At 34.2% G+C, this 17,884-nt stretch overlaps 1 protein-coding gene across 1 annotated transcript in view; it reads right to left on the bottom strand.

The window, feature by feature from the left end:
* Positions 1 to 1,908: 1,908 nt before the first annotated feature.
* Positions 1,909 to 17,884, bottom strand: part of nero (deoxyhypusine hydroxylase nero) — a 55,768-nt gene continuing 39,792 nt past the window's right edge. The window contains exons 3-4 of the mRNA XM_090410172.1: positions 11,931 to 12,180; positions 1,909 to 2,246 (exon numbers count right to left, since the gene is read on the bottom strand). Of these exons, the coding sequence (XP_090266298.1) occupies positions 1,936 to 2,246; positions 11,931 to 12,180 (561 nt within the window). The 3' untranslated portion in view covers positions 1,909 to 1,935. The remainder of the gene's footprint in view (positions 2,247 to 11,930; positions 12,181 to 17,884) is intronic.

Here is a 17,884-nt window from a genome sequence, read left to right as displayed (position 1 = left end):
AAAAATTAAAATAAAATAACTACATCAAAGTTATATTCTACTTATAAGATCAGCAGAAGACAATTTCATATAGATAGTTTATTATAGCAAAAGTGGTATCTTAATTTAACATGAGAGTTGTTATTTTAGAGCTAAGATCCTGAATTATGTACAGTCCTATTAATAATTAACTCTTAGATGGAAAGATGGTTAGAATAAGTGCACAATTTCTATCAGAAAAATGGAACATAAATGGCACATTAAATTCAATAACTATGGTAAATCTGGCCTTTCTGATCATGCCCTGAATACTCTACATAGAATTTGGAAAGGCACTTTATGTTTACATCACACTAAAACGTGGTATGTATGTAAATTTAAGGAGACCTGTGAAATTCTTATCAACCACTTTAATCTTAACAATATGATGGTCTAAAAATCCCAAGAATATGGAAGACGTATTCTATCCACATAACCTTTCCATCTCATCTCATCTTCCTTATACCCTCTTTTACCTTGCGGTGTCGAGGGTCCATTGATCATCGGACCTCACTCCGTTTACAGGATAAGGTGGTCAGCCTTATGCCCCGGAGTATCCTATGGATAAGGTGGTCAGCCTTATGCCCCGGTGTATCCTATGGATAAGGTGGTCAGCCTTATGCCCCGGTGTATCCTATGGATAAGGTGGTCAGCCTTATGCCCCGGTGTATCCTATGGATAAGGTGGTCAGCCTTATGCCCCGGTGTATCCTATGGCCTGTAGTGTTGAGTTCTCAAGGCCAGTTTGCCTGCTTTGCGGGATGAAAAACCCCAGAATAAACTGGGGAAAAAACCCTGCTGTCCACGCCCAAGACTGGCTAACTTGGCTATGGAAGATCCTTCAGCTCCTCACGTCACCGACGGGAATCAAACCTAGGACACTCCTTCCCCAGGCATATGGTTGCGAAGCGCATAGCCACTAGGCTAACCGTGCAGACTAACCTTTCCATCTAAGAGTTAATTATAAATAGGACTGTACATAATCCATGATCTTAGCTCTAATACAACTCTCATGTTAAATTAAGACATCACTTTTGTTGTAATAAAACTATCTATATAAAATTGTCTTCTGATAATGTTATAGAATAAAGAGAATATAGCTTTCATGCAGTTATTTTAATTTTTTTTTTTCACTAGAGGTGAGGCCAGTAGAATAACCGTTGATCAAATCATTGTCTCTTGGGCATGCTGTTTGAAATGTAATATAGCTTGTCTCTGTATGTGTGTATGTATACTCCAGATGATGATCTTAATTATGAAGGCTGAAATGTCAGGAAATTAATTATTTCTAACACAGTTGTAATCTCCATAATTTGTCTGAAATGAATGCTGATCACTGTATAACACTAAAGGAAAGGATTCAGCCAAGCCAAGCTGGCAATACTTAATTTTATAATTAACTGAAAACATTTTGCTCTGTGTTAATTATTTTTAATTATGAGGAATGAATAGAAATGGTCGCTTGCAGCTCGTTTTTAAAGATTGCTCGGTGTAATAAAATGGCTACTCCTGCTATAGTATTAGCATCAATGATCCAGAATCCAAAGACTGCGTTTACAAGTCACTTCAGGTCTATAATAAGCAGAGTAATGATATCACACCAGGCAGCACTACTCATTACCAACCAGACTGGCATATATGAATGAATTAAATGGACACAAGGAAGTGCAATCTGTTCGGATACATAACAAAAACTAAGATATAAGAAAAGACAAATGTAGAGTTTCTGATGAGAGATTTTAAATTACTATTAAAAATTAGTATTTACTAACAAAATATCCAACTTCTGTACTGTGTTAATCTTACTTCAAAAATTTCAGGCAGGAATTTTTTTAATTAATATTTCATTGAAATTTAATTAATAAATACTATGATATATATACATCCAGAGTACTGAGAGAAATTATCCATTTATTGACTAATTTTGAACTTTCAGCAAAGTATCTGCATACTGGAATGCTTTGCTATTTTCATAATCATACATATCTAGAGCTACTTCACAACTTTCTCGAACAACTCTTTTATCATCCTTGATATAACCTGTCAGGACTTCGAAACACTCTGCTGTAGCTATAGCACCCAAAGCCTCAGCACATTCATGCCTTACCATCTCATTTTCATTCAGGTCCCTCAAAGATTCTGACAAATGTGGCACACATGCAGAACTCTGTACTTGTCCAAGCACATAAGCAATTTCATGACGGAACAATGCACTTCTGCATTTGAGACCTGCAATTAATATAATATAATATAATACAAAAATATAAGAACTCAATGTAATGATTAATACTTTCATACTTAAATAAAGACATACAGAAAAACAAGTTAAAAAAAAATCATAATTCAAAATTTCTTGGAAGCGGACAAAATGTTATTACAGTTAAATCTGTCAGTTCACTATAACAAATTACTGAAATGTCTTGACCAAAACATTCATATGCACAATATGCCCCAAAAGAAATTCACTATTCCTGTGGTCCCCCAGTAGACTGATAAAAGAGTTGATGGTATAATTTTAACTCACCATTCTGATATTTCAGTGAATCAATTTCATTCAATTAAAGAAATCAAGGTGGTGATTCTGAAATTCTAAACAAATTATACAGTCATAGTGACCTTTTATATTTAAATGTGAGATGCTATTCAGTCAATTTTGGAAGTTGCATTAGAAGAAAAAGACAGACTAGAAGAGTAGAAAGACTGACAAAGATAAAATAGTGATAAAATGGTGGTAAAAAACATCCAAGTACTTGAGTACTTGGAGTACTTAATCTGGAGTACTTGCAGTACACAAAGCCAACAAAAATCTTAAATGGAAAGATAGCTGCAATACATGATATTTGAGTAGAAATGTTCGAATGCATTATCCAGAAGGCCTGGTAAGTCAAATTCTGAATGATTACAATGACTCTCTCATAGCATCTATCCATAAAAAAGGAAAGTTAATAAAACTGAATGTGAGAATTACAAAGGAATTTCCTTACTGAGTGGTTCCAAGTGAGATGTATGCAAGCATACTTGAGAAGAGGATAAGAAATATTGTGAAAGAAAACCTTTGAAAAGAACAAGAAGCTGAATTTGCATCAAATAGGGATAGTCATGATGAGATTTTCACTTTATGGTGAACAGTAAAGAAATCTTGAGAATATAATAATTGGGACCAAAGGTTTACAAAAAACACCTATATTTTTTAAGAAATATAATCATAATTGTAGTTTTTTGTACATAAAAAAAAAAGAAAGTTATTTCGATGTCAATGGTTTCATAAAATCTAATAGATTCGTCTGACGGCATAATGTCTTTTTCTTGTCACACAAAATTTCTTCATAGCAAGCTAATGATTTTTTTATTCCTTACCTTGTGGCTACAATTCGTTCCTCGTTAGAATCTATGTCCTCCAAAATCTGTAAACCTTTCTTTTATGATTGTTCTTACTGTGGATTCCTGTAGATCAAACTTCTTTGCTAGCTCACAAATTTTCATTCTGCCTTCAAAATCCTTAATAATGTTGAGTTTTGTTTCCAAAATCAATGTTTTTCTTCTCTTGCTAGCTGTAGAAGAATCGGACTTGCTTCCTTTGGATGACATTATTATTTTTTATGTGATAAAATTTTTATCAAAAACATAACATTAAACAATCACAAGGTTTGTAAACTATAAAAATCGTGTATGAATGGAGCCCACGCAAAACACGTCAGTGCTTGTTCACAGCATGTGTGACACTGGCGAATGCGGCCGGCACCGGAAAGATACGACTAGTGGTGAGATCTGAAGTGGGATGGGAATACGTACATATATGAAACCGTGTAACTCCGGATTCGCATGAGTCGGGGTATGACTGTACTTAATTTGGAAGTCAGCAGTAAGGTACTGAAAAGCAGTCGGATGTAATATCAGATGTTAGACATGGGCACAACATTATCTACATCAGATATTATTGTATGTACGTGGGGGGGGGCATATATTTTTACTTACTCTCTCACACACTCCAAGTAGTTAAAATTCTTAAATTCAAAATAAACACCTAAAACTAATCCTAGTGACTGGCATGGATGTCCTGTTCAAAAAATCTTCACAGGATTTTTTGAGTAACTTTGCAAATTTAAACAGATGGCAACAAAGAAGTGTCATATATTCCAAATTAATATGGAGATTAGTGTTAATGCTAAGGTAAATCAAAATCAGAATTCTTCTTTACATTAAGGGGGGGGCATATATTTTTACTTACTCTCTCACACACTCCAAGTAGTTAAAATTCTTAAATTCAAAATAAACACCTAAAACTAATCCTAGTGACTGGCATGGATGTCCTGTTCAAAAAGTCTTCACAGGATTTTTTGAGTAACTTTGCAAATTTAAACAGATGGCAACAAAGAAGTGTCATATATTCCAAATTAATATGGAGATTAGTGTTAATGCTAAGGTAAATCAAAATCAGAATTCTTCTTTACATTAAGAGGCCTTCCTGAAAATAGTTTTGCCTACAAAAATTGAAATTCCATTTGCCTACAAAAATTCCAGCTATACACTTCATTTCTAGTTCAAAAGCTTTCCTTCTTCCACAAATGACAAAGTACTATGAGTCAAGTGGGTCATTTTGCTCAGGTGAGGCATAAAGAAAATATGAATTACATCCATTTCTGTTAAATTGGCAAGTTCAAAGTGGATGACCATAACATTAACACTGATCGCTATATTAAATGGCAGGATATGGTACCACTTCACTATAGTTTTTAAATCTGTGAATTTATTCATGAATTCTTCATCCTCAAATGTTTCAAAGGCCTAAAAAGGTCCAAACCAAGTATTGATACTGTAGGTATAAAATTTAACAAAAGTAAGAAACAAAAGATGCGATACCAATATAAACGTATCAGTGTTCCTGATCATTCATACAACAGGTGAAAAGCCAAAAAGGTAAAATGTCATCCTTCTTTATCCAAAAGGGTTTAGGACTGGCAGGATCTCCCAAAAGGGTTAATAAATTATGTTCAGGTGATATCCTTGTGGAACCATCATGAGAGCAACATCAATGGGTGGAATACCAATCACAGTAATAACACCTCAGAAAACACTCAATTCTTGTAGAGGAGAGATATCAGAACAGGATCTCCTTGATGTTCCTGATGAAGAGAGATGTTCAGAGCTTTGGGATCAGGGAGTGACAGGTTTGAGGAGCATCCTGATAAATAGGGATGGCCACCTCGTTCCAACCAGGGACATCATCCTTACATTTGATACAGAAAAGCATCTAATATCTGTAAAAGCAGAGTATCTCAACTACCTTGAGATACCCTGCTCTCAACAACTAATTGTCAAACATCTATCAATAAGCAGTAAAGTATGTAACTGACTACATTGTACAGGCAGCAACAGCTTCAATTCCAAAAAAGTCTCATTTTGATTTCCACTCTATCCCAAGCCTTGGTGGAATGCAGAATGCCAAGAAGCCAAAAAAGATCAATGCAAGGCATGGGGTATATTATGTAGATATCCAGACCACATGAAACTTAATACCATTTAAGTGTGCTTGAACCACGCTATGTGAGACATAACAGTCAAAAACAATCTTGGATTTAATTTATGTCATCAACTAATCAAACAACCAGTGCAAAAATTTTATGAGACAAAATCTGGAAGGTGAAAAGTAGATAATACAGAACACATCATAGGTCTACCTTAGACCATAATGGATGCTGTTGCTGATCCCAAAGCTATTGTAGACACTTTGGGAGAAAATTTTGCCAGAATCACAACATCAGCTTCATACCCACCAAAATTTTCAATATTGAAAGAGCAATAACCGAAACAGCAGCTAAATTTTTCTACTAATGGGCTTGAGCTGTACAATCAGCCATTTGTTAAGGAAGAACTAAAAAGAGCTCTTTTGCTGTCTCACACTAGCGCAGTAGGCCCTGATGCCATACATTATTGATAAAACATCTTCCATCATCTTCTATGGATCTCCTTCTCTTACTATACAACAGAATATTTGCAGAGAATTAGCAGTGATAACTGACTTATGCCAAGAATCCAGAGTTTCTGGATTCTTGGCATAAGTCAGTTATCACTGCTATCCCAAAATCAGGAAAGGATCCAATGAAAGCAAATAATTATCGACCCTTTGATCTAGCAGCTGCTACCTTTGTAAGACATTTGAAAAAATGTCTAATGCAGACTTTATGGTATTTAGAAAATAACAATCTTCTTTCCAATACGCAATGTAGCTTTTGTAGAAACTTGTATAAGAGATATATCCCTGAATGCAAGAACATGGTGCCTTTTGCACACTGCCCACTTAAAGTCTTTATGCTGAAGCAAATGAACCAGCTCTATCACTTAGATGAAAACATTTGTCTGTTAATTATTCCCTAAAAATAAAGTTGCTTCCAGAGCATCCTACATGGACTAGTCTCTTCCTCTATGTTGGGAAGCTAAACACAAAACATATAATCAGACTGCCATACATCCTTTTGGTATATACATTAAAGAAACTATGTGAACTGTTGGCATGAATGATGACAACACTGCCTGCACCAAACATAACAGCTTTGCACTCTCTCACTCTGTCAGCTACAGAGGTCTCACACTCCATCGGTCAACCTGAAATTGTTTAATGTACACAGAATAGCCCACTCTGATTTCTTGAATCTATACCAATGGTTCAAGAAATGACATCTGTGTTGGCTGTTCTGCTGTGTTTTCTGACATTACTATCTCCAACCAGATCCCACCTGAGTGCAGTAATTATACAGCAGAGTTGCATGTCATGCAGCTTACATTTGTGCATATAAAATAAATCTGCTATTAAAAATGTGTAATTTATACAACTTATACAGACTCATTGAGTTCTTTACAGGCTATATAGTTTCTTGTGTATAATTAACCTCCAGTGCTATGTGAGGTGAAACCTGTTGTATAAAACAAAGACCCTTAATTCTAGTGTTCAGCTGTGCTGGATTCACAGTCACATTGGAATTAAGGGAAATGAGACTACAGTTGCAGCTGCTAGATCAGGTTATATTTTCTCCATGTACTGTTTGACAGTACCATATACAGACAGTTTATCAGATCAAAGCTAATTGCTAAGCAGTCATCATGGCAGGAAGCACTGACAAACAAATTACATGATATTAAGCATCAAATTAAGCACTGGCAGTCTAGTCAATATAGAAACAGGAGAGAGGAAGTTGTTAGGCTACACAAAGTGAACAGTCATCTCACACATTCTTATTTACTGAAGGCTGATGACTCACCTATGTGTGAAAAATGTAGCATGTCTTACCATTTGTCATATTTTGGTGAAGTGCCTGTACTTCACATGAGAGAGGAATGAAATATTTACTTATCTAGCTGAGCCACAATACACCCAGGGAGATTTTATCAGACTCATACAAATTGCAAGACGTTTTAAATTTTTAAAAAGAATTAATTTATATAAACACATTGACAATAGATAGGGGCTTCCTCGTCTTACATTGACAATGAATTGCTTAATTTTTGTACATACATATTATTACTAAATTATTCATGACTATTAATACTTTGTGTATTGCTGTAACCTTCACTATGGCATAGTATGACCTTTGTTGTCGTTGTGCCAATAAACAATAAACCACACAATCAACCATTTATTGCTGATTAATAATACCAAATTCGTAACATCTGTTATTCCATTTAGTAGGAGAATCCTGGAGATTTGCACTGGATGTGTTTAGGAGTACATCATAATCCACATAAAGCAAACAACTAAGTTTGATATCTTCAATTCTAATATCAAGTATAATTTTTTTTTTTTTTTTTTTTTTTTTGGATCCATACATGATTCACAAATATGATGAATAAGAGTGGATATAATGTGCTTCCTCGTCTTACTCCTGATTTTATATCAAACCATCTTCCTGCATTCTCTTCAATTCTAACTGCTGACTTACAACTTAAATATAGCATTTGTATTACTCTGTATTCCATTTATCCCATGTAACTGCAGTGTTTTAAAACTGCTTTTCCCTGAGCAACTTGTCATATGCATTTTCCCAGATCTACAAAACTAAAGTACAGATTCTTGTCATGTTCCCATGATTTCTCAACGATTTGTCATAAAGTGAAAATGTGCTCTTGACAACCTCTATTTGGCCTGAATCCAGCTTGTTCTTCTCCTGGTTTCTCTTCATTTCTCAGCTTCTTTTCAATTATACTTGCATAAATCTTACTTGGAACTTTCTCTGTAATTCTCACATTCAGTTCTTAATATCTCATCATCAAATTCCTGATATATACTCTCAAGGGGTGTACAGGATATGACAGTACTACATGAGCAATTACGTCATTACTAACTTCCTATCTACAATTTTCCTACAAATCAGTCTGTTATCTGTCAAGACTCATATTATATATATATATCTTCTAAGGTACTTTTTACTGTATCAATCCACCTATATCTTGGTCTTCCTCTGGGTCTATTTCCTGCCAATCTGGCAGAGAACAATTGTTTTGCTAATAATCTTTCCTCAGGTGGTATGTTCACTTAAACAGAATGGTAGAGGAAAGATTATAGTTTTTTAATATGATATTGCCATTGATGCCATCTGTTCTTGCCCCAATCTTTCTCGGGACTCTGCAATCTCTAGACTTTGGTCACGTGTTTTTACTCGTGATCCAGCTCTCAGATCCATAATTTAAAATGGGTTTGAAAACAGTCTTGTATACAGCTAATTTAATGTTTTGGCTAATTTTTCTCTTATTCCATATAAATTTATTCAGTTGCTTCCTACCATACCAGGTTTGTTGATTCTGTTGTCTATTTCCATATTTAATTTACCATCTTCACTAAAAATCATGTCTAAGTAGCTGAAATGTTCCATTTGTTCTATAGGTTGTCCATTCACAATGCAGTTGATATTTTCAGTGCTTCTGCCTATTTTTATTCTCTTTGTCTTGTTATTGCTGATCTTCATACCATATCTATTACAACAGTTATTCAATTTAATCATTGAATCTTGTAGCAGATTTATTTAGAAAGTATAACATCATCTGCATAAAGCAAAGAGCTGAAATTAACATTTCCAATTTGGTATCAGGTTTAATGACACTTTCCTTCACAATATTATCCATATAGATAATGAATAACAGAGGGGATAATGTACATCCTTGTCTCACACCAGATTAACATTAAACCATCTTCTGCACTTCCTTCAATTCTAACTGCTGACTTACAACTCAAATAAAGACTAAATATTGCTTCATAAAATGCCCCATTGACACCATATAACTGTAGCGTATTGAATAGCTTCTCTCTTGGCACCTTGTCATATGCCTTTTCCAGATCTACAAAACTTGAATACAGATCTTTGTTATATTCCCATGATTTCTCAACTACCTGTCTTAAAGTGAAAATCTAATCCTGACAGCATCTATTTGGCTTCAATCCAGCTTGTTCTTCCACAATCCTTCTCAACCATTTCTCAAGTATACTTGCATATAGCTTACCAGGAACACTCAGTAGGGAAATACCTCTGTAATTCTCACATTCAGTTTCATTTCCCTTTTTATATATGGGTACTATGAGAGCTCTACTCCAATCATCTGGAATTTCTCCCTCTGTCCAGGCCTTATGAACTATGCAGAGCAGCCATTGTAAGACTTTGATACCTCCATACTTGAGCATTTCTGGTCAAATATCTACTCCTGCTGCCTTTCCACATTTCAGGTGGTGGAAATAATACCACATTTTTGTGGGGGATAGTGATGGGAGTTAGCATGAAGGTATCTATCAGTATGAGTAGGCTTTCTAAAAATTGAGAATTTAATGCTCTCAGGACATCTGGTAAGTTTGAGGTCTAAAAAGGGAAGGCAGTCATCTGATTCCAGTTCAAAGGTGAAAGAGATTTTTTCATGGCACTTGTTTAGGTGGTCTAAAAATAAATAGAGGTTATTGACACCGTCTTCCCAGATGAGGAAAATATCATCAATATAGCGTTACCAGACTTTTGGTTTAAAGTGAAAGGAATTATTAGCTTTTTCTTCAAAATCGTTGAGAAATATATCCGCGAGAATCAGATATATTTCTCAATCTTCTCAAGAACAAATTATCAAAAAAACTCTTTGCTCTTCTCTCCCATTGCATAAAGTCAGGATACTTCAAATATGATAAGATCTACTTACAAAACTCAGGTCTGGCTATGGGCAGCCCACTCTCTCCGATTCTCGTGGATATATTTCTCAACGATTTTTGTTTGATGAAATGTGATCCAAAAGTTACCAAAACAAACTGCAATTGTCTTATTTCTAAGATTAATACCTTCTTTCAAATATCATCTGCTAGAAGTTTGATTATTATTATGTATGTATATCCATATTGCAGTGTGCTATGTATACCACACTTGGTGGAGACCTTCATGTACAGATACTGAACAAAAAAGGATGGGCTGACAATCTGGGACTTTTGCCATCAAATTGTGTTGACTTAAACTATAAACATGCATTATGGTGCAACTCAAAGATGTTATAAAGATTTATGATGAATTAAAAATGATGCTTATGAATATCTTAACAGCTGATATATCTGTAAATTGGTGTTGTCAAAACAGTGATTAAAATGTAAACAATTAAATGTATAAAATTTATACATTTAATTATAAATATATATATATATATATATATATATATATATGAAAAAGTTTTAATGACTGTTACCGAGAGATAAAAAGATGACAAATATAATTTTCTGGGCTAACTCGGTTCATGTTCTTGTGGTCAACCCTTTTCTCCTCATGAAGTTGAAGCACCATTTTGCCTTTCCTGTGAAATCAACAATGTTCATTTCTCTTGCCAACCTTTTTGCCTCATATTGAATAAGCCTGGCTGACACACATATCCCACTCTGGTGCTGTTCCATAATCCAAGTGTTAAGCCTCTGCTCCAAGTTTGGCCATTTTGCTCATTTTTCTCTTAAGGTCCTCTTCTTTTTTGGCATCTTGAGTAGTTGTTCTTCCTGTTTTCTCCACTGTCTAATCATACACTCAGTGGGAGGAGGTCCAAACTGTCTCTCTGAAGCTTTATTTCCATGCGTTTTTGCATAATTGATAACTTGTAATTTGAATTTTGAAGAATATGACAATTGTTTTTTTTTATTTTCGGACATTTTTTTTATGAGCTAGTGTTCAAAATATTGTTAATGCATTTACCCCACTAACGAGTTGCAGATGTATGAATGCTTTCAGAGTTTTAATTGGTTTATTCAGAATCAGCTGCTAATGATGTCAATCGACAGAGTTAAAGGCTAGTGATTGGCAGAAGCCTGTTCGCGGAGACAAAGTACTGGCGATTTTGCCACGGCAAACCCAAGTCTCTCAACTGGTTAACCCCCCCCTGGATAAGATGACCCCCAATTTTTGGTCTAAAAATTTTAGGAAAAAAGTATCTTCTTATACATGAAAAAATATGGTAAATATATGTATCTTATGGCTGTAAATCCACATGTCCGCAGGGCTGGTTTGCCTGTTCTGAGGGACGAAAAACCAGAGTTTCTGGGTGAAAAAACCCTCTACCTCCATATGAGACCAGCTAACTCGCCTTTTAGGCAAAAGAGATCAGTTCTTAAAGTTATGGACAGGAATCGAACCTAAGTCTTTCCAACCAAAGAGCTTTGTCTATATACTGACTAAGCTATGGAGGCTCTACTACAGAACAAAATGCCTCTATTTTGTTGAATGCTTCAAACTATAATTTTATTAAACATTAAAAGACATCACAATTCTGAAAACATCTGCATCAATTTTTGTAGGACTAGGCAACAGATATTATGCTGTTAGTCTGGTATAACCAAGTCACCTGAGAAGGTGGGTGGGTGGATAACAGTTATTGTGTGAAAACTCATTCTCATATATTTTAGAAGATATTCCAATTCCTTACCTTCAGCTAATGCAAGTACTGCTTCTCTGCTCCCCAGGTTTCTGAGTGTAAACATTGCTCGATACCTCTCAAAGAGAGGCAATGACTCATCAAGAAGTACATTTTTCAGTAATGAAACATCATTTGTACATTCAGTTGGAGGTGTTGGGTCTACAGATGCATATGGATTTTCAGATAGCTTTTCATGACTTGATTTCTCACTATGTAACCAATAAATTCTCTTAAGAGCTAGCTGACATGTCTCAGCAACCTGCAGATAAGAGAGGAAAAAAAAAACATTCCATTCAGATATAGTTTTGATATATTTTCTTCTAGAGTAAAAGAAGTTAAACATTTTCATATAGATAATTCTTTTGTTAACTTTATTTCATCCTGGAAATTAAGTTTCAAATTTTGTTCTTTTGGCATTTTTTTCATAATTTTTACTATTAATATTAATGAAGGAAAAAAAATGAAAATTTTATTTTTCATACATGAGTGGAAAAAATATACATACAGTAAGATCATAAATTAAAGATGCCAAGAAACTATATTCTTGGTTTTGCTTTAGTATCCCATAATGAAATGTACATTTCATGTGAAGTCGTTAATCTACACACACACACACACACAGTGGTATCTCGCTAATCTGAACCCTCCAGTAATTCGAACTGTGGTTTGAAAGGAAAAAAAGAAGTTTTATTTATCACGTATTATTATTTTGTGTACCATTATTTTGCCTCCAAACTGTACTCCATTGTTGCAACGAATGGATCAGAACATAATACAATCCATTAAATTAAAAGATCGTAAAGACCTGCTTTTAAATGTAATTTCCCAAAATTATGACGTTACCACATCAATAAAAAGTATAAATTTGAAGGATGTAGCATTCTCAATTGATGTTGCTTGGGAATCCTCAAACCTGAAGCAATTTGCATCATGGAAAAAACTGTGGCCTTCTAGAATTTACCAAGATAACTACAGTGATAATACAAAAAGAAGAAATTCAAAATGTGCATAATTTAGTTAAAAATATAAACCAAGATGTTGATATTTCACAAACAGATGCTGAAATTATAATTTATTTATAATTTCAGCATCTGAAATTATAAATAAATCGTCATATTTATAATTTCAGATGCTGAAATTATAAATATGATGATACAGAATGAATTGGAAGACTACGATGACGATAAAGAACTCGAAGAAAAAAAAAGTAAAACATGAAGAGGCAGTTGACAGTTTTAATATGTATATAGAATGGGTTAAGCAGAATGATACGGCATTCCACAAAATATTATTGCTAATGCAGCTCCGAGAAGAAGCATTTGAAAAAAGTTTCGCTTCCAAGAAGCAAAAGAAAATGTGTTATTTTGTGAAACTTTTTTTTTCTGTTGTGTACAAGAAAGCGATTTTTTTTTTTTATGCAAATTAAGTTATGTACTGAACTATGCAATTTTATTAAATCAGAATCCTCAACAATACAGATATATACAAACTAAATTTTTTACTAAAATAAACTTGTATTAAGTTAAGGGGGTAAAAATCCCTTATTGTTTTTCAGCCAGTAAGCGAAACTAAGATCGAAAACTACGATCTGTAACGTTTCATGCTGACGAACTGTCAGCGTATCCAAGCGTAAGTGACCACTTGGTAGTGCCACACCACGGCAACTCATTGCAAAAGTGGAACAAGATCCCTCACTGTTCTTGATATTTTCTCATAATGTAAAACACTCAGCTCTTAAGAGATGTAGTACTGTTTTACATTATGTATTATTTTTTAAGTTTTACATTACAGTACGGTAGCACTTTTTCTATCAGTTACTTCATTTATTTACAGAATTAAATTGATGTACCATTAGAATCTGATTATTTTTTTTGTCTTAAACACTACTTATTGTTGTCTCTTGGGGAAAATTTGCTAATCCAAATGAATTTCAGTATTTTAGCAATAAGGTGCAACACCTTTTGACTACTTGTGCAGTTGACCCTTGAAGAAAGTGGGATTGAACTGCATGGTTCCACTTATACACGATTTTTTTGAATAAATATATTATACATATACTGGAAAAAATTTTGGAGATTTGTGACAATTTGAAAAAATCTGCAGACAAACCGTGTAGTCTAGAAATATCGAAAAAATTAAGAAAAAGTTAGGTATGTTATGAATGCATAAAATATATGTAGATATTAGTCTATTTTATCATTTACTACCATAAAATATGCACAAATCTATTATAAAAAGTTAAAATTTTTCAAAACTTATGCACACAAACACTTACAGAACCATACATGGCACCATTCACAGTCAAGGGAAATGTAAACAAAAGCAAAGATGCAATATTAAATCATCACTGCATAAAATTAACTTAATTAGTTAAATTTAATTAGCATAAAATAAAAATTTTATGATTAATTCATTAGTGTCTAGGCTAGGCTACCATAAAGCAATCATATTGCTGCTTCTTCATTATCAATGTATGATTCGTTATACCTGTAAATTGATATGAATAATTTCATTTCATATTATCCTTTCATCTTTGATGTCAGTAATACGTATAACATCTACAGTGTTTTGTATCATAGAGACAATATCGATGTAGGTACTGACAGACATAAGATTCATTTTGTAAACAGATGATGTAAACTTATGGTATTGATAAATACAGTGCATTACTGTAAATGTAATTTCACGTACGATTTTCTTTAATAACATTTTCTTTTCTCTAGCTTACTTTATTGTAAGAATATAGTATATAACATACATACAATAAAAAATATGTGTTAATCGAATGTCGTGAATTGACATGGCTAAATAATGAGCAAGAATGGAAAAATAATTTAAGAAATTTTTAAATTAATAGTGATGAGAAATCGAACCGGAGAGTCCCAATACTGGTGACACACCAGCTCAATTTCTTGCAATGCAAGCCAATCTCAAGAGCTTCAGATATTCACTTTGATGCACACCAATCCGTATGTGGAATAAGACAAAAATCAGGATCTCAAACACAACAGTATCAGTTGCAAAGAAGATCTTTTATGAAAGAGACATAATTTTGATGTTTGAAAGAAATAAATTGTGAAAATTGAGCGAATTAGAATCAAATGCAAAAATCAATGTTAAAAATCTACATTTATTTTTCTTAATAATGGTTTTTGTCCAAAGACCATGAGTCCTGCAAATCAAATATAGTTGTAATCTTGGGGAATTCTCGAAACTCTTGAGGACTATAACGTTAGTCTAGAATGATACCAATTCCCATTCCTAGTAATCAATACTTATAAATAGTAAAATTGCGACATAACGTACGTTGTGTGTCTCGGGTATTACTGTCAGTGCACAATTCAGTGATTTGTTCTGATTAATTTAATAACAATGATATCTTGTATTTATTAAATTACCCCTCAATGAGTAAAAAGTCAATTCAGAAAACCACACTCTTAAGTTATTTTAAGAAAAATGAAACCGATAAGGATAGTAGCGAAGACACCAAACCAACAGCAGAATCATTGATTTCTGCAGAGTCCTCTTTCAAATGTAAAACGTGCATCTAAACACTGCTTATCGGGTATTAACAGTGAGTGGTTTAAAAAATTCCATTCGTTAGTGGTGAAAGATAATGGAATGAGGTGTTCCATCATCATAACACTAATTATGGGTATAGACCACACTGGTCTGTTCCAGTCTCATTATCCATCCAATATCCATTTTTGAACACAATATGGATAGTATGTTCCATTATCCATATTGGATGGATAATGGAACACATCATCTAGAAAATGATGTGTTCCACATGTATGAAATATGACATATGAAAGAGACAACCCACAAACAAGAAAGTGACTTGGGTAACTATGCCATGCACAAGACTTCGAAAAGAAAGCTTGGTTGATCATGAACAAAGCAAGTTACACACTGATTCTTGTTCAGATATAATTGAAAAATGTATGCTAGAAGAAACTGAAATAGGGCAAATTGAAAAATCTATTTCAATTTTGAATAGCTTGCAGAAAGATGCTTTTCTGGGAGCTTTAAGATCTATGTTAGCAAAAAATGAGTTACCACATACTAGATTATTTGAAAAATTGCTTGAGCATTGCAGGGCTGTTCCTACTTAGAACATCTTAACATTGGTAAAAATGCATTATTCATTCTGTTTTATAATGTGCAAGAGTTGATTGATATTTTAGCATCAGAAATTAGATCTGAAATATTGAAAAATATATATTCTGTAGATTATTTCAGTATTTTATGTGATGAACCTAGAGACATCTCAGTTTTAAAACAGCTGATTGTGTACATTAAATATGTTTTGTCAACTTTTAGAAAAGAGGTCAGGGTTAGCTTTGTATCAACTTGCAATATCATTGATGGCAAAGCTGAGACTATAACTAACAAAGTAATTGAAACCCTTGACAGTCTACGCTTAAAAACGTAATCTGGTGGGCCTAGGATATGATGGAACAACTGTCATGATTGGGAAGCAAAAGGGAGTTGCAAAACTTCTCAAAGATAAAACAGATGGACTCATGTGTAAACCATCAACTGGCTCTTGCTAGTGCCCAAGCAGCTGACGAATGCCTTATTTAGTCATGTTTAATGATATCTTAAGGCAATTGTTTTTCTTCTTCCAAAATTCCTCAGTCAGGATGGCTGGTTTAACCCAAATCCAAAATATACTGAACAGTCCTCAGATTAAACTTAAAATGGCTAGTGACACTAGATGGCTGTCTCATGATTCTGCAATACACTCTCTAAGAGAATGCATGGTGTGTGTGTTATAAGAAAGAGAGGCCAACAAACAAAATAATATCACAGCTGAAAGCTTAAGTAAATATATCAGAACAAACAATTTCGTAGCTTCACTAATGATGCTTTCAGATGTGTTACTGCATTTATCTAATGTCTAGATCATGGCAAAAGCAAGATATTGACTTAACTGAAATAGAGCCAGTCTTAGAAGCCAGAAAACTATCCATCATGGAATTGAAAGACACTCCTGGCAGTAATCTTCAAAATCTTCATCAGTATCTTTCAGGTGAATGGTCAGACCTTCACATTAATTATTCAGAGTCTAATGTTTGGTAATTAGTTTATGGAATTAACAACATATAAAGTATATTAATTAAAGGTAACTTTAATGAATAACTTCTATATTTCGGCAATGTCACATTGCCATCTTCAGGAACATAAAGATATGGTATGTGCACTCAGGAACTAACACAAAGCAAATGAGGAAGAAAGCAAGAAACTAATATTGTTCCTAAAGTCCTGATGGTGCCCTCTTGCAGGCTAATTTGGTAGTCTTGGCAGTTGGGCTGAAGTTCTCATAATGAAAGTCTCCCAAATTTGGGGCAGTTTCATGCACCCAAATTTGTTGAGGTTAGGAACGTTTTTTAGAGCTGCTGAAGATTCTTTGAATAATCTTTCGTATTTAAACTTCCTGCGATTAATTATTTTTGTTTTCTTCCAACGAATTTTATGGTGGGTATCTAAGGCATGGTCTGCCAGCCCAGAGCAGCTGTACTGGTGAAACCGGATGTAGTCTTGGTGTTCTGAAATCCTGATATTTGTTGTTCTGCCTGTTTGGCCAAAGTAGGACAATTTGCAGCTGCAAGGGACCTGGTATACACCAGGGGTCTAGGGGAAGTGGTTGGTCTTTGGTGGAGCGGATAAGGGATGCCAACTTTTTATATGGTCTGTAACAGGAAGTAAGGTCATATTTTTTGAGGATATTGGTTATTTTCTCAGAGGTGCCCTGGATGTAGGGGATGGTGATAGACTTGGTGTAATCTTTATTGTGGAGGGGGGGTTGTGGTTTACAGGTTTCAGTATTTTTTGGATTTTTTTGGGGTTATAGCCATTGGCTAAGAAAGTGTTGAGGATGTGGTTTAGTTCAATAGTCAGGGCCTTGTCATCTCAGCAGATTAATTTTGCCCTGTTATATAGTGTTTTTATCACCCCAT

This window comes from Typopeltis vanoorti, chromosome 20 (assembly GCF_054136105.1).
Source record: "Typopeltis vanoorti isolate ZY-2024b chromosome 20, IOZ_Tvanoo_1.0, whole genome shotgun sequence".
Lineage (NCBI taxonomy): Eukaryota > Metazoa > Arthropoda > Arachnida > Uropygi > Thelyphonidae > Typopeltis > Typopeltis vanoorti.
This window is presented reverse-complemented; position numbering and strand designations above follow the sequence as displayed.